At 34.3% G+C, this 19,350-nt stretch overlaps 1 protein-coding gene across 3 annotated transcripts in view; it reads right to left on the reverse strand.

Moving 5' to 3' along the window:
* The window catches only part of Grik2 (glutamate ionotropic receptor kainate type subunit 2), a 533,349-nt gene that overhangs the window by 190,223 nt on the left and 323,776 nt on the right, over positions 1 to 19,350 (reverse strand). For all 3 annotated transcript variants that reach the window (XM_090338374.1, XM_090338373.1, XM_090338375.1), the window contains exons 8-10: positions 7,151 to 7,294; positions 3,195 to 3,302; positions 272 to 385 (exon numbers count right to left, since the gene is read on the reverse strand). In XM_090338374.1, the coding sequence (XP_090194500.1) occupies positions 272 to 385; positions 3,195 to 3,302; positions 7,151 to 7,294 (366 nt within the window). The remainder of the gene's footprint in view (positions 1 to 271; positions 386 to 3,194; positions 3,303 to 7,150; positions 7,295 to 19,350) is intronic.

A 19,350-nucleotide genomic window follows, 5' to 3' on the forward strand; every position in this document is an offset into this window, starting at 1 on the left:
TTGGTAGTGACTAACTCTAATGGAAAATATATGAAACTATATTAATCAGTACAAACACCCTGAACAATATCCTTGAACTTACATCATGCAAGATTAAAAAAATAAATAAACATTTACTGAATTACCATTGATTAGTCTGCTATGCAGTAATTGCTAAATAACTACAAAATATACTACATTCTGTTCATTACTGTTTCAAATATAATGCACTTTTCTTTCTATGTGGATGAAATCTAAGCTTGTCTGAAAATAATGGAAAATAAATACTTACCAAAATGGTGGTAACAATCAAAGAACGATTTGATAAGGAGTCTGTGATGTTAGCTGGTTTCCCTTTTTGACTTTCAGTCATATTCAGACCACTGGCTGGATCCCAAGTTCCAATCTATAAAACAGCACATGTACTTTGTAAATTGTCCATCAGGTACCTCAGAGCAAATACTGCAGGTGGAAGTTAAGACTGCCAGCACTTATTATTCACCTCTGCTGCATTATGTGCTGTCGTTAAAGGCTGCTTGTTTTAAGCATGATTCACTGCTCTGTGAAGTGTGTCCAGTGAAGTGTGACACTGAAGAACAAAATGAGCCATGGAACTGCCCCAGTCAGTGTGAAAGTTTAATTTTCCATTCAAACTTCCTTCCATTCACTCAGATAAACCACATCCAATCATATTTTGATACTGGCTAGAAACTCATAAATAAGGTATATCTTTAAGTGTAATGGGCCTATTATATACCTCATTATGAAGCAAGTAAGCCATATTATACATGCCCGACTTAAAAGACAGAGAAAAACCTGGGATAAAGGCAGACACCTTCTTTCCAGTAAAACAGTTCTTGGAATTATCTTTGGAAATTATATATATATATATATATATATATAAATTACTTCTTTGTATTTTAAAAAATATTCTCCAAAAGAAGCTTACAGCAAAATCTTATTTAGATACATTATTCTCATATTTCCTCTTGTACTATAATAGAGATTTTAATGAAAGTGATACTTTCAGTTAGAATAGGCCACAATACATGATTATGTAGGTCTCACATGTTCAAACATGTTATACCCACACAACACAGTGAATGGATGCTTACAGACAGGCCTCTGGACAAACAGATGAGGCCAGAATCACACCAAATACATCATTTGGTTAGTTTATGGAAGCTGCATTACCATGTTCTCTATGATCATCATTAACTGAAAAGAAAACCAAAAAAAAAGAGAAAGCAGTAATTCTTTGCCTTTACTCATCAATCCTGGGAGTCATAAGTAATGAAACTTGCCTTCCATTCTACCCTAGCCAATTATTTCAGTTACTTATAGGAAGTAAAACTTCTGGCCTACTTTCAAGAAGAATGTTGCCTATAAATTACATTTATTTATTCATTTATTGGTGATCATGGGGCTTGAACTCTGGGCCTGGGCACTGTCCTTGGGCTATTCAGCTCAAGGCTAGCACTCTAACACTGGAACTACAGTAACAATTACTAAATTATTTTTAATATGACATTGATTTGTCAGTTATTATATTGTTCTACTTATCAAAGGTGCTAAGTTTTCAGTATAAGTATTGATATCTTTTTTACTCTTCTAGTTCAGTATATTCACTCAGTTGGGCCCCCTTCTCATTTATATGACATTCTTAGTAACCTATACACACAAATGTTTGAAGCATTATAATATTACAAAAAAGAGAAAAGAAATAACTTCACATACTGCATTCAACAATCAGGCTCTTGCCTGTAATCCTAGCTACTCAAAAGGCTGAGATCTGAGGATCAAGGTTCAAATCACTAAAGGACCTGAGACTCTATCTCTAATTAACCTCTAGAAAATAGGAAGTGGGGCTTGGCTCAAGGGTAAGGAGGTAGCCTTGAGCTGAAGAGCTCAGGGACAGCCCCCTGGCCTAGTTCAAGCCCCATGACCTACAAAAGTAAAAATAAAAGAACAACAATCACAAAGATAAACCTCTTATTTATCTCACCTCTTGTTTAGGATGAAGTTAAGCAAAACAAACATTCTTAATTACATTTTGTAGCTCAGATATATTCAAGTTAAAAATTAAATGGAATTAAAATTATACTTTTGGACTCTGTTTTTAGACTCATCTTCTGACTAAGAGCTTCTGCTACTTTCTTTTATAGTTTTTCTTTCCCTTTCTGATAAACTTACTTCTTTTACCTTGAAAAACTTACATTTTATTTTTACTTAACTTAGACATAGACTCTATTAAGTATACTTTACACTAAGTAGACATAGAATAGATTCTTACGTGATTTAAAAGAAGGAAACATCAAAATCTTTCTATACCCTAATTTCATTTAGCTTAAACTTAAGTACTCTAAGGGTTGAGATTTTTATAAGTATTTTAGCCTAAGGATTTGTATATACAGTTTCTTAAGCACATTATATACTTCTTTAGCCATTTGTTAGATAAAGAAATGTGTTATTGTCCTAATCTTAGAACAACACATATATTACTTTGAATTGAATTAATGTCTCAAAAAAATCTTCCTTCTCATATAAAAATGTGTTTATTGGTAATTTTCAATGGACTTACCAGAAAAAATCTAAATGCATACATTACAAATGTGAACCAACATACAGTGAAAATATTCTTTAAGTACATTCTTAAGTTCTACAAACCTTTGTTCTTTAAGGTAGAATTAAGTAAGATAATCCAGTGTAGTATTTACATTTGGGTTCAGACCTAATTTACTTTATGAAACATTAAGTTAGATATTTCTTTGAAATATGACTCAGTAATGCATGTTTACATATAACTAGTTCACTTTTATAGACTACTCTAAGTAGGAAAGCCCAAAAGAAAGTAAAAGCTGTATATATAAAAAAATACTAAACCAATTTTTGTAGTTATCACATAAAATGTTAAGCCTAATTAAGATTAGGTACAATATAAGTATAGTTATGTATTGTTAGCCAAGATTGTACACACCGAAAAAAAATCCCAAACCCATGTGAAAATAAACTGTTCCAAGTGTCTTAGGACATTTTATTCTTGAATCTTTTGTCAACTCATATTTGACATAACAAATTGAAGTTCCATATTTCAGAATTACTTAGTGAAATTGAATATAAGTGAAATGAGTCAACTGCAAATATTTTTTAATCTTACATTTCCATCTTACATTTCACTTCATAATCAAAGTAAGTAAACTGAAGAAGTCAAGTACCTTTTCTAGACCTTCTTCTTTGAGACTGATCACATCCAAATCAAAATCTGTTCGTAAGCCATTGGTTTTATTGAAAGTAATTCTGCCTGTGAGACCTTCCCAATGAGCCTATAAGAAAAGGAAAAATGAAAAATATACAGCTTTTAGTAAAAAAGATAAGATTAAATGTTTTTCTGCAAACACTAGGGAAAATATTATCTTTAGTTTAACATAAATTTACATTGATCTAGATTTTAATTTTTTTTAAATTTTCTTCTTTAATATGGAGAACATCTTTTCTAAATAACGTATCATGGATTTGCTATGAAATTTGCTGTACCTTCATTTTCTACAATTTTTTGTTTCCAAGGCTCCATGAGAAATTTTGATGATTAAATAGGGAACTCTTTTAAACAGTAAGAAGCACTTAGTCTCTTGAGATACTGAATATCTTGTATATTGTACATAAAATGGTTAGAAAACAGCACCTCTAAGTTTAGAATAATAAGAAATTTACAATAATAGTAAAAAAGATCATTACAGTAAAATCAGTCATCTATAAGAAACCAGTTTTAGCCAGGCGTGGTGGCTCCTGCCTGTAATCCCACTCAGGAGGCTGAGATCTGAGGTCATAGTTCAAAGCTAGCCAAGGCAATACAAAGCTGTGAGACTCTTATCTCCAATTAATCACTAGAAAACGGGAATTGGAGCTGTGGCTCAATGGGAAGATGGTAACCTTGAGCTGAAGAGTTCAGGGAGAGTACCCAGGCCCAGAGTTCAAGCCCCATGATCAAATTAAAAAAAGGAAAAGAAAAAGGAAGAAACCAGTTGGACTTCTTCAATTATGTAATTTCCCCTACAATAATTACTTTCTCACATTGCTATTCCCTAAGACTTGCAAGAATGTATCATAATTATTTTCTATCTAGCTATATTTAGCTTTCGATACACATTTAATTATCAATCTAAAAATTTCTCCAAGGTGAGCAAATATGTAAATTTATTTCTTTGGCAATATAGTGTTTTGAACTCGGGACCTCTCATTTGCTAGGTAGGCACTTTGTCCCCTGAGCTATGCCTCCATCGCTTTCTGATTTATTTTTTTAATAGAACACCCCATTGGTGTCCCAAGTAGGCCTACACAGAGTTGCTTTTATTTGTAATTCTCACATAGTTGGGAATACCTTTGATTCGAATTTTTTTATTTGAATCTCATCAACTATTTATCTGGGTTGACTTTAAAGTGATCCCTCAATCTCTGCTTCATGAATGTCAGTCAAGAGCAAATAAGCCAACTTGGACTTTTTTTTGGGGGGGTGGGGGTCAGTTATGGGATTTGAGCTTTGCTCCAGAGCCTGGGCACTATTCCTGAGCTCTTTTGCTCAAGGCTGTTTCTCTAACACTTAGAGCCACAGCACCACTACTGGTTTTCTGATGGTAACCTAACAGTCTCATGGACTTTCCTGCCTAAGCTGGCTTTGAACATCAATCCTTAAATCTCAGCTTCCTGTGTACCTAGGTTTACAAGTATGAGCCACTGGTGCCCAGCATTTTTCTTTTTCTTATTTTTTTTATTTCTGTTCTCTTGATTGAATAAATGAAGTTAAATGTTCTTCATGAGTTGACCTTTGAAATATCTTGGAAAAAAATTATGTGAAAAATAACTGGTAAAATGTACATTCACAACTAGTGTTTAAATAAAATACACTAGACTAACATAAGTAGATCTCCATAGTTAAAGATAATATTTAAATAATGTTTGAAATTAAATACCTTTATTTGCAATACCTCTTGGTCTCCTTGTGTGTTTCTTATTTACTAACTTACAGGATTTAAAAACAGGTTTAAGGGAATAAATATAAATAAAAGAAAAATATTGTCATCTTTAGGCATATTGCGATATGCTTTCACTAAAGCATTTGTTAACTAATTTAAGAAGAATTATATTTTTACTCAGTTTTATCACAAGAGAAAATTTTGGTTAGCAGAAAAAAATAACAATATAAAACCGACAAAACAATCAGCAGTTAAAACAATACATCTGCTACAGTTCTATCACAAATCGAATATTTAACTTTCTCAGACAACCAATGCAGAAAAGACAGGATGAAGAAAAACCAATATAAAAGATCACAGTTGTTGACCTGCCATCTGCTCAGAAGAAACAGCTTTTTCTGGTGTTGAGAGACATCTCTCCTGCTGGTCCTCTCAAAGGAAGCCCGGGGTGTTTTAATGGACATACTTCTTACTTACACCCTATGGTAAATACAACTGGGAAGGGGAATGCCATACAAATATCTCTTTTAGTACTGCTTGACACACATCATAGTCTCAGTGTTCATGTGCTGAGTTCAGAAAAATTGATTTTTTTTCAGCTCCTGAGACCTGTGATCTATGTTACAACTCTGTGGTGCCTGGTTTTAAGCCAGATGTCGATTGGTAGTGTGGAGTAGCTAATAAACTCAGATTCTTCAGGGAGCAGCATCAACTTGCCTACTGAAAAGTATAGTGAAGAATTAGACAAGGAAACTTTGTTAATAAATCTTTGCCAAGAACTAGATGTTCTTGTTCCTGATCTCATTAAGACTTTTATTTCCATAAAATCATTTTTTTTTTTTGCCAGTCCTGGGGCTTGGGCTCAGAGCCTGAACACTGTCCTTGAGCTTTCTGCAAGGCAAATGCTCTACCACTTGAGCCACAACACCACTTCTGCCCTTTTTTTCTATATATGTGGTACTGAGGAATTGAACCCAGGTCTTCATGCATGCTAGGCAAGCACTCTACCACTAGGCCAAACTCCCAGCCACATAAAGTCAATTTTTACAAACTTGATAATTGATTTAAGCAAATAAAATATTCTTATGTGGTAGTAATCTTATGTGATTCCTTTGCAGTGAAGATTAAGAATTACTTAAAAATTCATCTATAAAAAGTACAAGAGGGTAAGAAATGTCTTGATTTACATGACAAGAGGAAAACAATGAGCCCTATGCCAGTGTCTGTCTCCTCCCTGTAATTCTAGCTACTAAGAAGGCTGAAATCTAAAGAATGTACTTTGAAGTCAGCCCAGGAAGAAAAATCTGTAAGACTCTTATCTTCAATCAATCACAAAAAAAAGAGAGAAAGAAACAAATACACATGTTCATGTATGTATAATTTTCTTTCTTTCCCACTTTTTTCTACTTTAGACTTGCTCAATGTATAAAAAAAACTAATTAGAAATGATAGATGGTTACATTATTTGATATGATGTGAAATTTTCACTTCTTTGAATAGATACTTTCAATTTTTGTTTAAAGATCTTACAAATATAACTGGACATTATATTTTAAGATACTAAGTCAAAATAACTGCATTTTAAAACTCATACATTTGATAATTATTTAAATGTACCTATAGCATCTATGTTAAAAATACATTTGTTTTATTACTTAATATATTCTTTCCACTATTTTTCCACTATCATTATAGAAACATCTGTATCTCTCTAAAACAATACAAAGATTTACAGAAGAAAAAGCTAACAGTACCATAAATTACAATTTTTTTTTATGATTCACCAACTTTTTTTTTTTTTTGCCAAGTCCTGGGCTTGAGGTCAGGGCCTGAGCACTGTCCTTGGACTTTCTCAAGGCTAGAGCTCTACCACTTGAGCCTCAGCACCACTTCTGGCTTTTTCCTATGTATGTGGTACCAAGGAATCAAACCCGGGTCTTCGTGCATGCTAGGCAAGCACTTTAACCACTAGGCCAAACTCCCGGCTCTGATTCACCAACTTTTTAATGTTCAAACCAATTTAATTTTCTATTGTTTGGTAATAATTTTTCTTGGGGTGAAATGAAAGCTTGGTATAAAAGATGGAAGATAACCTTGTGTGGAGTGTGTGCAATACTCTCACCTCTTTCTTTTTTCTTTTTTTTTTTTCCTCTTTCAATGGAGGACAGACACAAGGTGAGAGAGTTCCTCCCCTGACTTACCTCTTTGATTAAGCTCATAAAGCGGGTGCCAAAACGCCAGGGTTTGTGTCGGTTGCACTGTAAAGAACTGACCGTCATCTGGGGAAACTGCTGGACTGCCACGGACACAACATGCACAGCATCATACATTAGAGCAGCATCCGTCTGAAAACCAAAAGAACATTGATTGAATACACACGTGCAACAGAAGCTAGTTTGAAATTGAAGAGGACAAGTGAAGGAAATACATATGCAGTCTTTCTTAATACTAGAAAGCATGCATTGTGTTTCCCTATTTTACCTGGGACATTGTGGTTTAATAACCACACCAATTCCATTAAAATACTTGTAATAATTCTATTAAAATACCCATTTCCTGGCGTTTATTTTGCTTGGCTTTGACACAGTCTTTCTAAAAGATTGTGCTCTTTGAGTTCTCCATAGATTCTATTGTATATCAGTTAATTTATGTGTAACCACTTGTGTACCAGCCAATGTGTTTGCTCATGAATTTATAGGTACAGTTTACCCCAAATGAAGAAAATCATGCACATTTATATCTTTGGGTCTGTTTTACTTCTTCACTATAATTTCTTTCCAAGTCTTTCCATTTCTTTAGGAATGGTACACTATCATTCTAATTATTCATTTTCTCCGTGCCTACTTCCTTTCTCTCTCTCTCCTCTCTCTCTCTCTCTCTCTCTCTCTCTCTCTCTCTCTCTCTCTCTCTCTCTCTCTCTCTCTCTCTGTTTCTCTCTCTCTCACACACACACACACACTGAATTTAATTCCTAACATTTTGAATGACTATACAGATCCCATGTGGAATCCAATAACTAAGCGGTTCTCTTGTACAGTAGGAAGAAAAGAAAGATTTTAAAGCCTATTCACTCCAAAGGCTTAAGGATATAAACCCTAATCATTTCTTCAACTCTATTTCTGAAATATGCAGTCTCAGCAATGGTGTCACAGTTTTGAATCTCAATACCTGCATTAATCCCCTTTCAAGAAAACAAGCTTAATCCTTTGTGCTATTTTCTTCCCGCAAAATTTCCATATCAATACAAGTTCATTTGGCTTCTCAAGGAAAAAGAATAGGAATGAATGCTACTGAGCTGCACCTGCTTAAATGACCAACTAGAGGTTCATGATTTAAAAAAAAAAAATGTTTGCGAGTCTTAACAAGACAGAAATGTTTGCGAGTCTTAACAAGACAGAAACTTAGTTACTGTCCTGTGCTGTGGTACATGGACTCTTATTTGATTGATCTATAACAGGTTCAGTACCTCACTGACAGGGCTCATGAGCTTTGAGCTATCAGTGTAAGATGCTTCAGAATACAAACATATATTTCCTCTTCCTCTTGAGGCAATTAGTGAGCTGTGAAATGAATTAAAAAAAGAATCAAGACCTTATAGATTGCAATGCTTGATACCCTACTGTACAAATGGTAGTTGCCATGCAAATGGGTACTGAGGAGCTTTATCCTCTTTAGCTGGAAGACAGGTCAAGAGCACATAAAACCTACAGAACACCACAGCAAAGCCATGGCAGACCATATTTTTGAGACATACCAACTGAGTCTTCACTTCTTTTTAGAATTATCAAGCTGATTATTGCATTGGGTAGCTGAAGTGAAATGGGGAGTTAGTATAGTTAATATAAACTGTGAGCCCGAGGATTGCGCTAATAATTATCTTCTGTCTTCATTAACAGTCAACAGATACTTAATACATCACACCTGTAGTCACAAAAACAATTACCCAAATGTAAAAGGTGTATGCTCATGTCAAAATAAAATGAATTTTTAAAATATGTGATGCTTAAAAATATAGAAAAGCTAACTCTTTTAGTTACTGGTAAAAGAATATGAAAGACTATTACTATATCACTCTAATGGTGTCATAAGGATATCCCTATTCCTTCCAACTCATCATTCTTCTTTTTGGAATTTGTCCTAAGAAAATCAGGGATGAGAACAAAGGCTGAACACAATAGTTGTTTTCTGAAGTGTTATTTCTTTTTTAAATTGTAGCTATATCACTCTTTTGGACCACATTGTCTTAAAACTGAAAATTAATAATAAAAATGGTAGCTACATAAATAGCAGAAATTGAATAGCTCCCACTAGAACAATCAAAATAGACCCAGTTACAATTAAGAAGTAAACAAAGAAAGTTTTAAACAGCAAGAATGGAGATACAGGATTAGAAAACTTATGTGGTACAAGAGCAGACCTAAAAGAAAAGAAAAGCAAGATTTGAAATATGAAACTTAGTGCTCTACCTAAGAAACTGGAAGAATTAAAAATAAACAAAGTCCTAAACTAGTAAAAGAAAAGAAACAACAAAGATCAGAGCAGAAACAATTAAAAGGCATATTTACAAATGTTTGAAGCTGAATGCTGGTTAATCTAGTAACATTTACTACTCTGTAGACTGAGATCTGATGATCACAGTTCAAAACCAGCCAATGGCAGAAAAGTCCATGAGGCTCTTATTTCTAACTACTTAAAAGCCAGTAGAAGAATGCCATCCTTGAGTGCAAACACTAAAGGACAGCCCCTTGGCCCTGAGTTCAAACCCTACTACTGGTAAAAAAAAAATTAGATAGATAGATTGATAGATAGATAGATAGATAGATAGATAGATAGATAGATAGATATAAAATAATATAAACAATCAAAAAACTGAAATGTTGTCTTTCAAAAAGACAAGGAAAATCAAAAGAGGGTAAGATTTAAAGTAAGATATGAAAAGATATCCAATTATTCCAATTAACACTGCTAACATTCAATAGATACAGAACTCAAGGGTAAAAAGGTAGAGCTTACTGGACACTGATGAAAGTGAACTATATAATCTGGTGGGTGGAGATGAAAAGGAGAAACTGGGAGAAAATGAGGGAACAAAAGACACTGCATGAAAGGAAATGCACTCATTACGTGACTCATGTAATTATAATCCCTCTGTATATCACCTCATAACAACAAAAAAGTAAATGAATAAAAATTAAAATAAAGTGAATAAAATAAAATACAGTGGATGATCAGAAGTTATTATGATTATAAAAATTTGGTCACCTGCAGGAAATGGATAACTTCCTGACCATATGAACCTTAATAACATTGTACTATGAAGAAACAAAAACTGAACATATCAATGATGAATAGTAACATGATTTAATCAGTCATAAAAGGTTTTCCAACAAAGAAAAGCTCAGAACCAGATGTCTTCATTGCAACTTCAATAGAATATTTAAAGGAGTTAAATTGTCTAAGTCAATCCTTAAAGACCATCATTCCCTGATACTGTTATAAGTTGCAAAAACACAGAAGCCACATTTTGAAAGGTTAAATCTTGGAGTCTTTATTAAAGGGCTGGTGACTGCCTGGTGGACTCCTGTCTCAAGACCAGCAGCCAGCAAATACAAATAACAGTGTTAGGAAGCTGAGCCATGAAGACCAGAGATGAAAGAAAGAACAAAAACAATACCAACAAATTGAATTGGGATGATTTGGTGACTTGAGAAGAGGCAGAAGTCAAGAACCAGGACAGTAACGTGAGACACCTGGCATGGCACAATTGTATCTGAATTAGTACAGGCCTAAATAGGGTCAGGTCAAGAGGCAGAGTCACAGGAAACTCACAGTCCCTGTCCCTGGACTGACCAGTTTAGTGACCTATCAGCCAAGTGCCCACTTGTGTCATCAGGGATTCAGGCACATCCATCCCCTGGGAGACTGGTGCTTCATCCTCTCTCACCACGAAGACAAGATACCAGACCCTAAGATCCATCATGCGGACAAGATGGAGCTGGGCAGATCATAAATTCTATTAAGAACAACGAAAAAAGAAAACTGAATACCCTAATTAATATAAATGCAAAACTCAAGAAAATACTAGTAGGTTGTTTCGAATGGCACTGTGAAATGAAGGTCTCAAGTGCACAAATCAGTAAGCACAGATAGAATAAGATACAAAAATCATGTGATCTTTACATTAGATGCAGATAAGTCATTTGACAAAATCGAATATCATTTCATGATAACATTTCTGCACAATTTCCTACAGAAAGAGTAAATATTCATCATACTAAAGGTCATTGTCCCAAGTCAACAGCTTATATCACTTTGAAAGGGGAATAGGTAAAGATTTTTGCCTGTAAAATTTGCAATTAAAAAAATGTTGCCTGCTTGGACTACTTTTATCTGGTCTAGTGCTGGCCTAGCCAGGGCAATTAGGCAAGGAAAATAAAGGATATCTGATTAGCGAAGAAGTCACAATGTTATTCTTTAGAGCTGACCTAACCTTATTGGAAACTTCAAAAAAATGCTATCAAAAGTTATTTAAATTAATAAATCAATTCAGCACATCATAAATCTAACACAGAAATAAATTACATTGCTCTACAGCATACTTAATTATCTGAAAAAAATCAAGAATACAACGTTACTTAAAGCAGTTCCCTAAAATAAAATAACTAGAAATATGTTTAATGGAAGAGATAAAAGGTCTCTACAGTGTAACTATAAAACACTAATGGAAGAAATTGAAGAAGATGCAAAAAAACTGGAAAGACATCTGGTGTTGATGAATTAGAAAAATAAGTACTACTGAAATATCCAAACCACCTAATGTAGATTAGAAATGTAAGGATTTGTTTTATATCAAAATGCCAACAGCTTTTTTCACAGAAAGCTAAGATAAATAATGCTAAAATTTGTACACAAACACATAAATTAGAAAAATACATAAAGTAGCCAAACAATCTAAATGTAAAGAATAACATAAGGGAGACTATAGTACCTAAATTCAAATTGCAAACATTATAGTCAAAATAGCATGAAAGCATCATGAAAATAGCCATACAGTTCAACGGTACAGAACAGAGAACATGGAAATAAATAGATACTTCACAGACAACTGATTTGCAAAATATGCTAAGAGCATGCAATAAAGCTATTCAATAAATGGTGCATATATCGATATATATGTATATATGCATATATTTCTATATATCCATATATAATTTTGATAATTAGTAAATATTTGCTTAATAAAAATGCACTGAAAATTAAGGAGAGTTACAGATTAAGGAGTGTTTGCATATATAACTCTATGGAAAAGAAATACATAGGTTCAGTAATAATGGAGATTGTCAGTATAGTGGAATAACATCTGCTCACAGAACTAAACTGAAAGCCACATGAAAAAGAAATCAGATTGCTAAGAGTACACACACAAACATTTAGGTATATGTACTTCTTTATAGATATCAAAGGAATTAGAACACATTACAATCAGTAAGATTTCCTAAAATTCTTAAGCCTTTTTATAAACAACACCATATTGATCATTTACTTCAAAAACATTGGTCTATATTGTAAAGATTTTAAAAATAAATATTCTAAGATTTAAAAGAAGTTAAAGTAGAATATACAATTTAAGCTTGCAAGTGTGGTTAAAGACAGATAAAGTTGTGGGCCTCATTTTCAGGTCTTGACTGAGTCACCACACACCCTGCAGAAAGTCCAAATATCTCTGATCATGATCAAGTAATTAATAAAATTTGATCACTACATAAAAAGAGAAGTTATCTACACATGATTACATAAAATTTATATAAAAAGTAGAGAGGCCTGGGCCGAGAGTTTGGCCTAGTGGTTAAAGTGCTTGCCTAGCATGCATGAAGACCCGGGTTCGATTCCTCGGTACCACATACATAGAAAGTGGTGTTGAGGCTCAAGTGGTAGAGCTCTAGCCTTGAGAAAGTCCAAGGACAGTTTTCAGGCCCTGTGCTCAAGTCCAGGACTGGCAAAAAAAAAAAAAATTAGAGGCCTAAGATTGTCCAAAAAAAGATAACCTTAAAAATATGAAAAAAAGTCAGTAATAAATGAGAATTGAATTCTAAAGAGTAACATCAGAATAAGATTCTTAGAAATACTGACCCAAGCAGTTACAAAGATGAGTTTTATATTAAGTGAAGTAAGCCAGACCCAAAGGAACATAGGCTCCATGGTTTCCCTTATTTTAATAATTAGTACAAACCTAGGACTCTCCTAACAGAGGATTACAATAGCTCAAAACCTAGGTACATATAGAATGAAACTAAATGGAAGGCTCTCTAGGATATGGAAACAAGAGCTTTGTGTGATTGTTGTTCTTAATGTACTATGTTATTTCTCATCTCCTTTGTTGCCCTTTGGTTAATCTCTTATTGTTACAGTATCTGACTTGGTTACCTGGCATATTGTATTTGTTTATTTAAAATAGGAATGGGAAGGGGGGAAACAAGACGATTGGGAGAGGATAGGGGGAGGGAAATGTGGACAAAAACATGAGAGGGGATATTAATGTGTGAGAAGTAAGGCACCTACTATCTGGCGAATGTAACTGCAACCTCTCTCTACATTACTCTGAAAATTTTAAAAAAAATAACAAAAAGTATTTAGTTCATGGACACTGGTAAAACTCTAATCTAATGCAACATTTTTTTTTTTTTTTGGCCCCCTTCTCTTTCTGGCCCCGCTCGCTCCGGCCACCACTCGGTTGGGCTCCTCTTGCTTGCTTTCGCTCTCTGTCGCTTGTTGCAGTCTCGTCTCTGCCACTTCCGGCTTGGTTGTGTATGTGGGATACCGAGGAATCGAACCCGGGTCTTTGTGCATGCTAGGCAAGCACTTTAACCGCTAGGCCAAACTCCCGGGCCCTAATGCAACATTTCTTAAAGGCCCTCTTCCTCACTCTGATTTTCTATCTGGTTATCAGGAGATGTTTCAAAGAAGTGTCTTTCAAGCTCAAGGTTAAAACTGAAAGTTTTTCTTACTCCGAAATGTATAGATTTAGCTGCTTCTAAATCTTCTTGTGTTAATTCTATAATCCTTTCCTTTACTCTTATAAAAAAAAAAAAAAGAACTTAGGAGAAATGAATGGATGGGTGTAATAGAGGGGACATGTTAGAGGAGATACAGGTCAGACTTTAATGCCATTATTTTTATGCTGTTTTCACTGTAGTCATATTGATGCTTACTCTATGAAGCACTGCTGATAATTCCTTTACATGAAAAATCTCATTGAATTCCCACAAAAGGCTTATATTTTCAGTATTACTATTTAAGCTCCCAAAGGTTAAGAAAATTCAAATTCTTAACGAGATAGGCAAAAGCAAAATTCAACACTTAGTAGTCCCCAAGGACCATATTCCTACAGTCTTAGCAAGCAAGATTTAGTTCATAGGAGGAAAGGGAACAGATATGTCAAGGGCTCCTATTTAGAGATGTTCTCATGAGTACCAAAAAATATATATGACTCCGGTTATCTTGGAGTGAACAAGAGCTTAGAGTGGATTTGGTTCCTAAACCAGGTGTCTGTTTCTGTTTGTTTGTCTGATTTTTTTATTCTATAGCTACTATAAAAAGTACCTTCAGAGGTATCAGCAATAAATAATGCACAATTTACCCTATTTTCCTGGAGTACATGACAGAGCAAGGTTATTAATAGATTGGGTAGGTAGACTGAGGTAATAGGACAGAAGCATATATGGACTTCCCTACTTCTTCACTAGTTTAAGAATCTATCTATTGGATTAGGAGCAACTCTGAATGCCTATCTTAGAGGAGATTGGATAATTTTGTCAGACATCTGTAACATCACCACATACATTTCAGTGGAAGTGCTCTTTCCAAATAGTTACCTGAAAACAATTTTAAATGCCTGCAAATACATTTAAAGCCTGGGCTAAATTTCTCACTTTCTTGGTTTATCATACTAATTGCAATTATTTTAGGAATAGAGTATCTAACAGGGATGCCCATACATGAGTGACAAATCGTAGTTTCTGTCATGCCTGTAGAGATGGTTGACCATGTCAATACTTAATAAAATGCACAATTCTAACGTGGGATATTTATAGAATACAATTTTATCCCAATGTAAGTGTTAAAATTGAATACTATTTCTGCAATTCTCTGGCATAGTGGTTCAGACATGGAATTGTTTCCCAGTTGAATCTAGAATCTTACTAAATACCACTGTTCTACATCTTCCTTTCTCACACATTCCAAATTTCTCAAAACTGTTTATGGTTTGTTCATCTTTTAAAAAAAATCTAACTTTTCACAACTCATCATTTTTTTGTATACTAACAATTCAGTACCCCACCCAACATTTTGTATAGTGTCCTCCTAGTGTCTTAAGAGCATTTTCAAGTGAATACATAACTTCAAAAGGTTCATTTAAAGAATCTGTGTTTGAAAAGTCCGAATAACAATCACACTTTGCCACCTAAGCTAGAATGTATTACGTCCCAGAGGTACAGTGAACCAAATCTGCCAGCTGCACCATCCTGGGAGGAATGTGAGAGCAGCTTCTGTCCCATTTCTAAATGAATTTATAGTAACAGCTCTGCAAACACATTTATCTTTCCATTAAGTAAGTGCAGGCAGGTCCCCTTTGAGAGAAGAATGCTAGCTGGCAGGAGGCATATCCATTGTAGAATGCCTGTGTCTCAGATTGTGCTCCTTTCTGACTTTTCAAAGAAAGAGCTACACGGTTTAATAAATGGAACATAAGTGCACAGATTCTGTGTTTTTAATTGGTTTAGCCTTTACACTAAAACAAATAATCAAACAAAATATTCCTTCAGCGTAGGTTACTCCAATTATAATTGGAAATAAAAAGTGATATCTGCCAAAGGACTTCCTTGTTGGAATAAAAAGTCAAACAGCCACTTCCAGGAGCAATACAATTTCACATATGGACTGTTTATTTAGAAAATAAGGATATTAAGGGTAATATGGTTAAAGGAGTAGATAATCCACCTCACCTCCTCTCCTGCATGGTCAGCACAACTCTAAATGGGACAGAGATTCAACTATTTCTCTGAGGTAGGAAGTGAGATCACACATAGAAGTCAGGCCGGTATTCACTCATTCAGCTGGCACACTGTGCCCAGCACAAAGCAAGTACATTAAGGCTGTTAAATAGATGTGAAGGGATGATGAGGAAAATGCCCTCAGAACCAATCAGAGCCATTGTCAGAGACAATTCTACGAGTTCCACTGCAGCTGCCATGATGTGTTCTCTCTCTGTTGCCAGCTCTTTGTACCACTCTGAAACGGAGCTCTTTACCAACAGCTGCGTGGGCCGCCCAAGCTGCTGAGATAATACATTAAAGCAGTTTGCACAGTTCCTGGCAAGTTGTGCACAGACAGGTGTTAGACGATGGTGGTGATGATCACCAGAAGACTAGGAATCTCATGAAGATGGATCCCCTCCAAAACAAAGAGCGGGTTGACAAAACATAAAGTTTCAACCTTTCCGTACCCACTGTTAACTGAACATGAGGACTAGGCCTCGTGTTATTGAAGAAAACCAAACAGCTACTAGAGAGAGAAGGAGCGAGAGGTAACTGGCATACAAACTGGATCCCTATGAAATGTGATGTGGGCCCAATGCTGCAATTCAGCTGAGGTCAAACCTTAAAAAAGTAAATAAATAAAACCTGTTACACATGATTTATAATTGAGAGTTTAAGAGAAAAAATATAGAGGAAGTTACTATATTGTTATTAAAAAGAAACTATTTGAGCTGGGCGTTGTTGGCTCATACCTGTAATGGTAGGTACTCAGGAGGCTGAGACCTGAGGAACATGGTTCAAAGCCAGCCTGTGCATGAAAGTCCCTGAGACTCTTCTCTCCAATGAACTACCCCAAATCAGAAGTGGTGCTGTGGCTCCAGGGGTACGGTGGTAGCCTCGAACTGAAGAGCTCAGGGGCAGAGCCCAGGCCAAGAGTTCAAGTCCCATGACCAACAAACAAAACAAAACAAAACTACTATTTGATTTATTTATTTTTGTGCCCACACAAAGGCCTGAACTCAGAGCCTGGGCTTTTTTTGCTCAAGGCTAGCACTCTTTAATTTCAACCACAGCCACAGTGCTACCAGGACTGTCTTTTGAACTAGTTAATTTTGGTAAGAGTCCCATGTACTACCTACCTTTGCTGGTTTCAAACTGTGATCCTCAGATCTTAGCCTCCTGAGTAGTTATGATTACAGGGATGAGCCATCAGCAACAAGCTATATTGTTTTCTGTTTGTTATTGAATGAAGGATTCTTATTGGACAGAAAATTTCACATTATCAATGTGAATATGGACAAGCTTCACTCATTGTTTCCCAAACCTAACATGCCTCATTTGTAAAAGGAAGGGACACAACCAAGTTGACAGTAAATGTCATTAGACATTCTACATCTGATTACTAGGAATTCTGTGACTTATTCTAATATTATATTGGTCTTTTTAGTTCTATCATAATCTTTGTCTACCTTTTTAGTTTTTTGTTATGGTTTGTGTGTCCATTAAAACATTTCTTTATAGAGAAAATGTAAAAAGAAGGAAGGAAGTAGGGTAAGTTGTCTCATTGACAAATTGATAAATTAGGAAGACAATCAAAATTCAACTATGTCTGAAGATTAAATGAAGACCATAGAGACAGTCGCTGCTGATATTAGGTAAGAAATGGCTTGGGCCTGAATTAATGTCATGAGCAACTTACACAGAGAACTATTTGGTGTTTCTGTGAAGTTCCACCTACTAAAAATGTACATGTATAAATAAATGTTTATGCCTCTCTAAACCATACTTTCTAACTCAAACTAATTGTTTTATTTTGAACACTATGAAGTATAGCCTAAAATATGACAGAAGCTAATTATGACACTAAGAATTTTTCTTAGTCTTTTCTGTTTACACATTTTGGGCTCTCAATCTTTCAGTAATATTTGATGTGTCATTTCTCTTTACCATTCAATAAGGTAATCATTGAAACAATGCGATTTCCTGTAAGCTTTTAGAGATTTTTAAGGAATGAAATTCAGTACATTGGGTTTTAAAGTTGAAATTGTTAAAGCTTAAAGAGAAGATTGCTCTGAATTGTTTCTAAAAAGTGCATGCGTTTATCGTGAATCTTGCCTATATTTTTTCTGACATACATATTTAAAATGCACAATTTCCCAAGTAAAAATTCTATTTGTTTTTATTGGTCACACTTTCTAAACTCCTTCAAACATTTTTAGTCTATTTCCCAGGTATTTAGATTTCTTTCTGAGTTATGTAGAGGTATTCTTCACTTTATAAAACTAAATGATTAAGGCCCAGCTGTTCAGTAGGTTAAAAAATGCCAACAGGTTTTCAATTAAAAGTTCCATTTAACTGATGTAATTATTCTTACCTAATTAATTTTTTTCCACCAAGATCAGTCCATTGAGATATCTTTCTCTTTTAAAATGTTCCATGAAGCTCTTACCAGTGTCCATGAGCCATGCTGTATTGATGAGATTGTTAATGAACTCTCCAGCAACAATGCACAGGCCTTAATAATTTAGATCCTGTTAAGTCTTGTCTGGTTTTTACTACATTTGAAAGTGCTATTGATCTAAACAAGAGTCAATATCATGGAGAAGAATTTTTTGAGCCACCAGCTGGTCTCCAATGCATCCAATTACCTTGATATTTGCAGTTTAAAATAGCTTCTTGCATGAAAAAATTTTATCCATCAATATTGCTTATATTTACTTTTAATATAATTTATATTTATACTTAAAATATATTTATATTTATATATAATATTGTTTATATTTACTTTTTAAAAATAAAGTTAGAAAGTTTTATGGTGCTGACTTTGATCCTTTCCTAAGTGAAATTCATAAACAAACATATATAGAAATATAAGTGCATCTATAAATGCATATACCAGAAATTAAAGATTGTAATTTTACATGTTCATATGAGGACTAATTCCAGATATCTGTAAAAAGCAGTTAAAAACTCATAATAAGTTACCTGATACAAAAGTTATGACTAAGATCTACTTTAACCATGATGCAATGTATAAAAATATACATAAATTTCTGAAAAGCTAAAATAATATTTATGGAAATAAATAAAAATATGTGTGATTTACAGATTTTTTGTTATTGTGCTTTGTATATTTATTTAGCTTTATATATTGTGCTTGTTATTGTCCTATAAAAGTCATAATAACATCTAAAAATGTGAAAAAGTAAAAGTGTGTATATGTATATGTATGTATGTATATATACCTATACACACAATGGAAGTCTATGCTTTCATCAGAAATAATTCAGAAGGAAATGGAAAGACTTGGAAAAAAATAATTTTAAGTGAAATAAGCCAGATTCAAAGAAACATAGGCTCCATGG

The sequence above is a fragment of the Megascapheus bottae genome, chromosome 8, assembly GCF_031878675.1.
Source record: "Megascapheus bottae isolate mThoBot1 chromosome 8, mThoBot2.hap1, whole genome shotgun sequence".
NCBI classification, from domain to species: domain Eukaryota; kingdom Metazoa; phylum Chordata; class Mammalia; order Rodentia; family Geomyidae; genus Megascapheus; species Megascapheus bottae.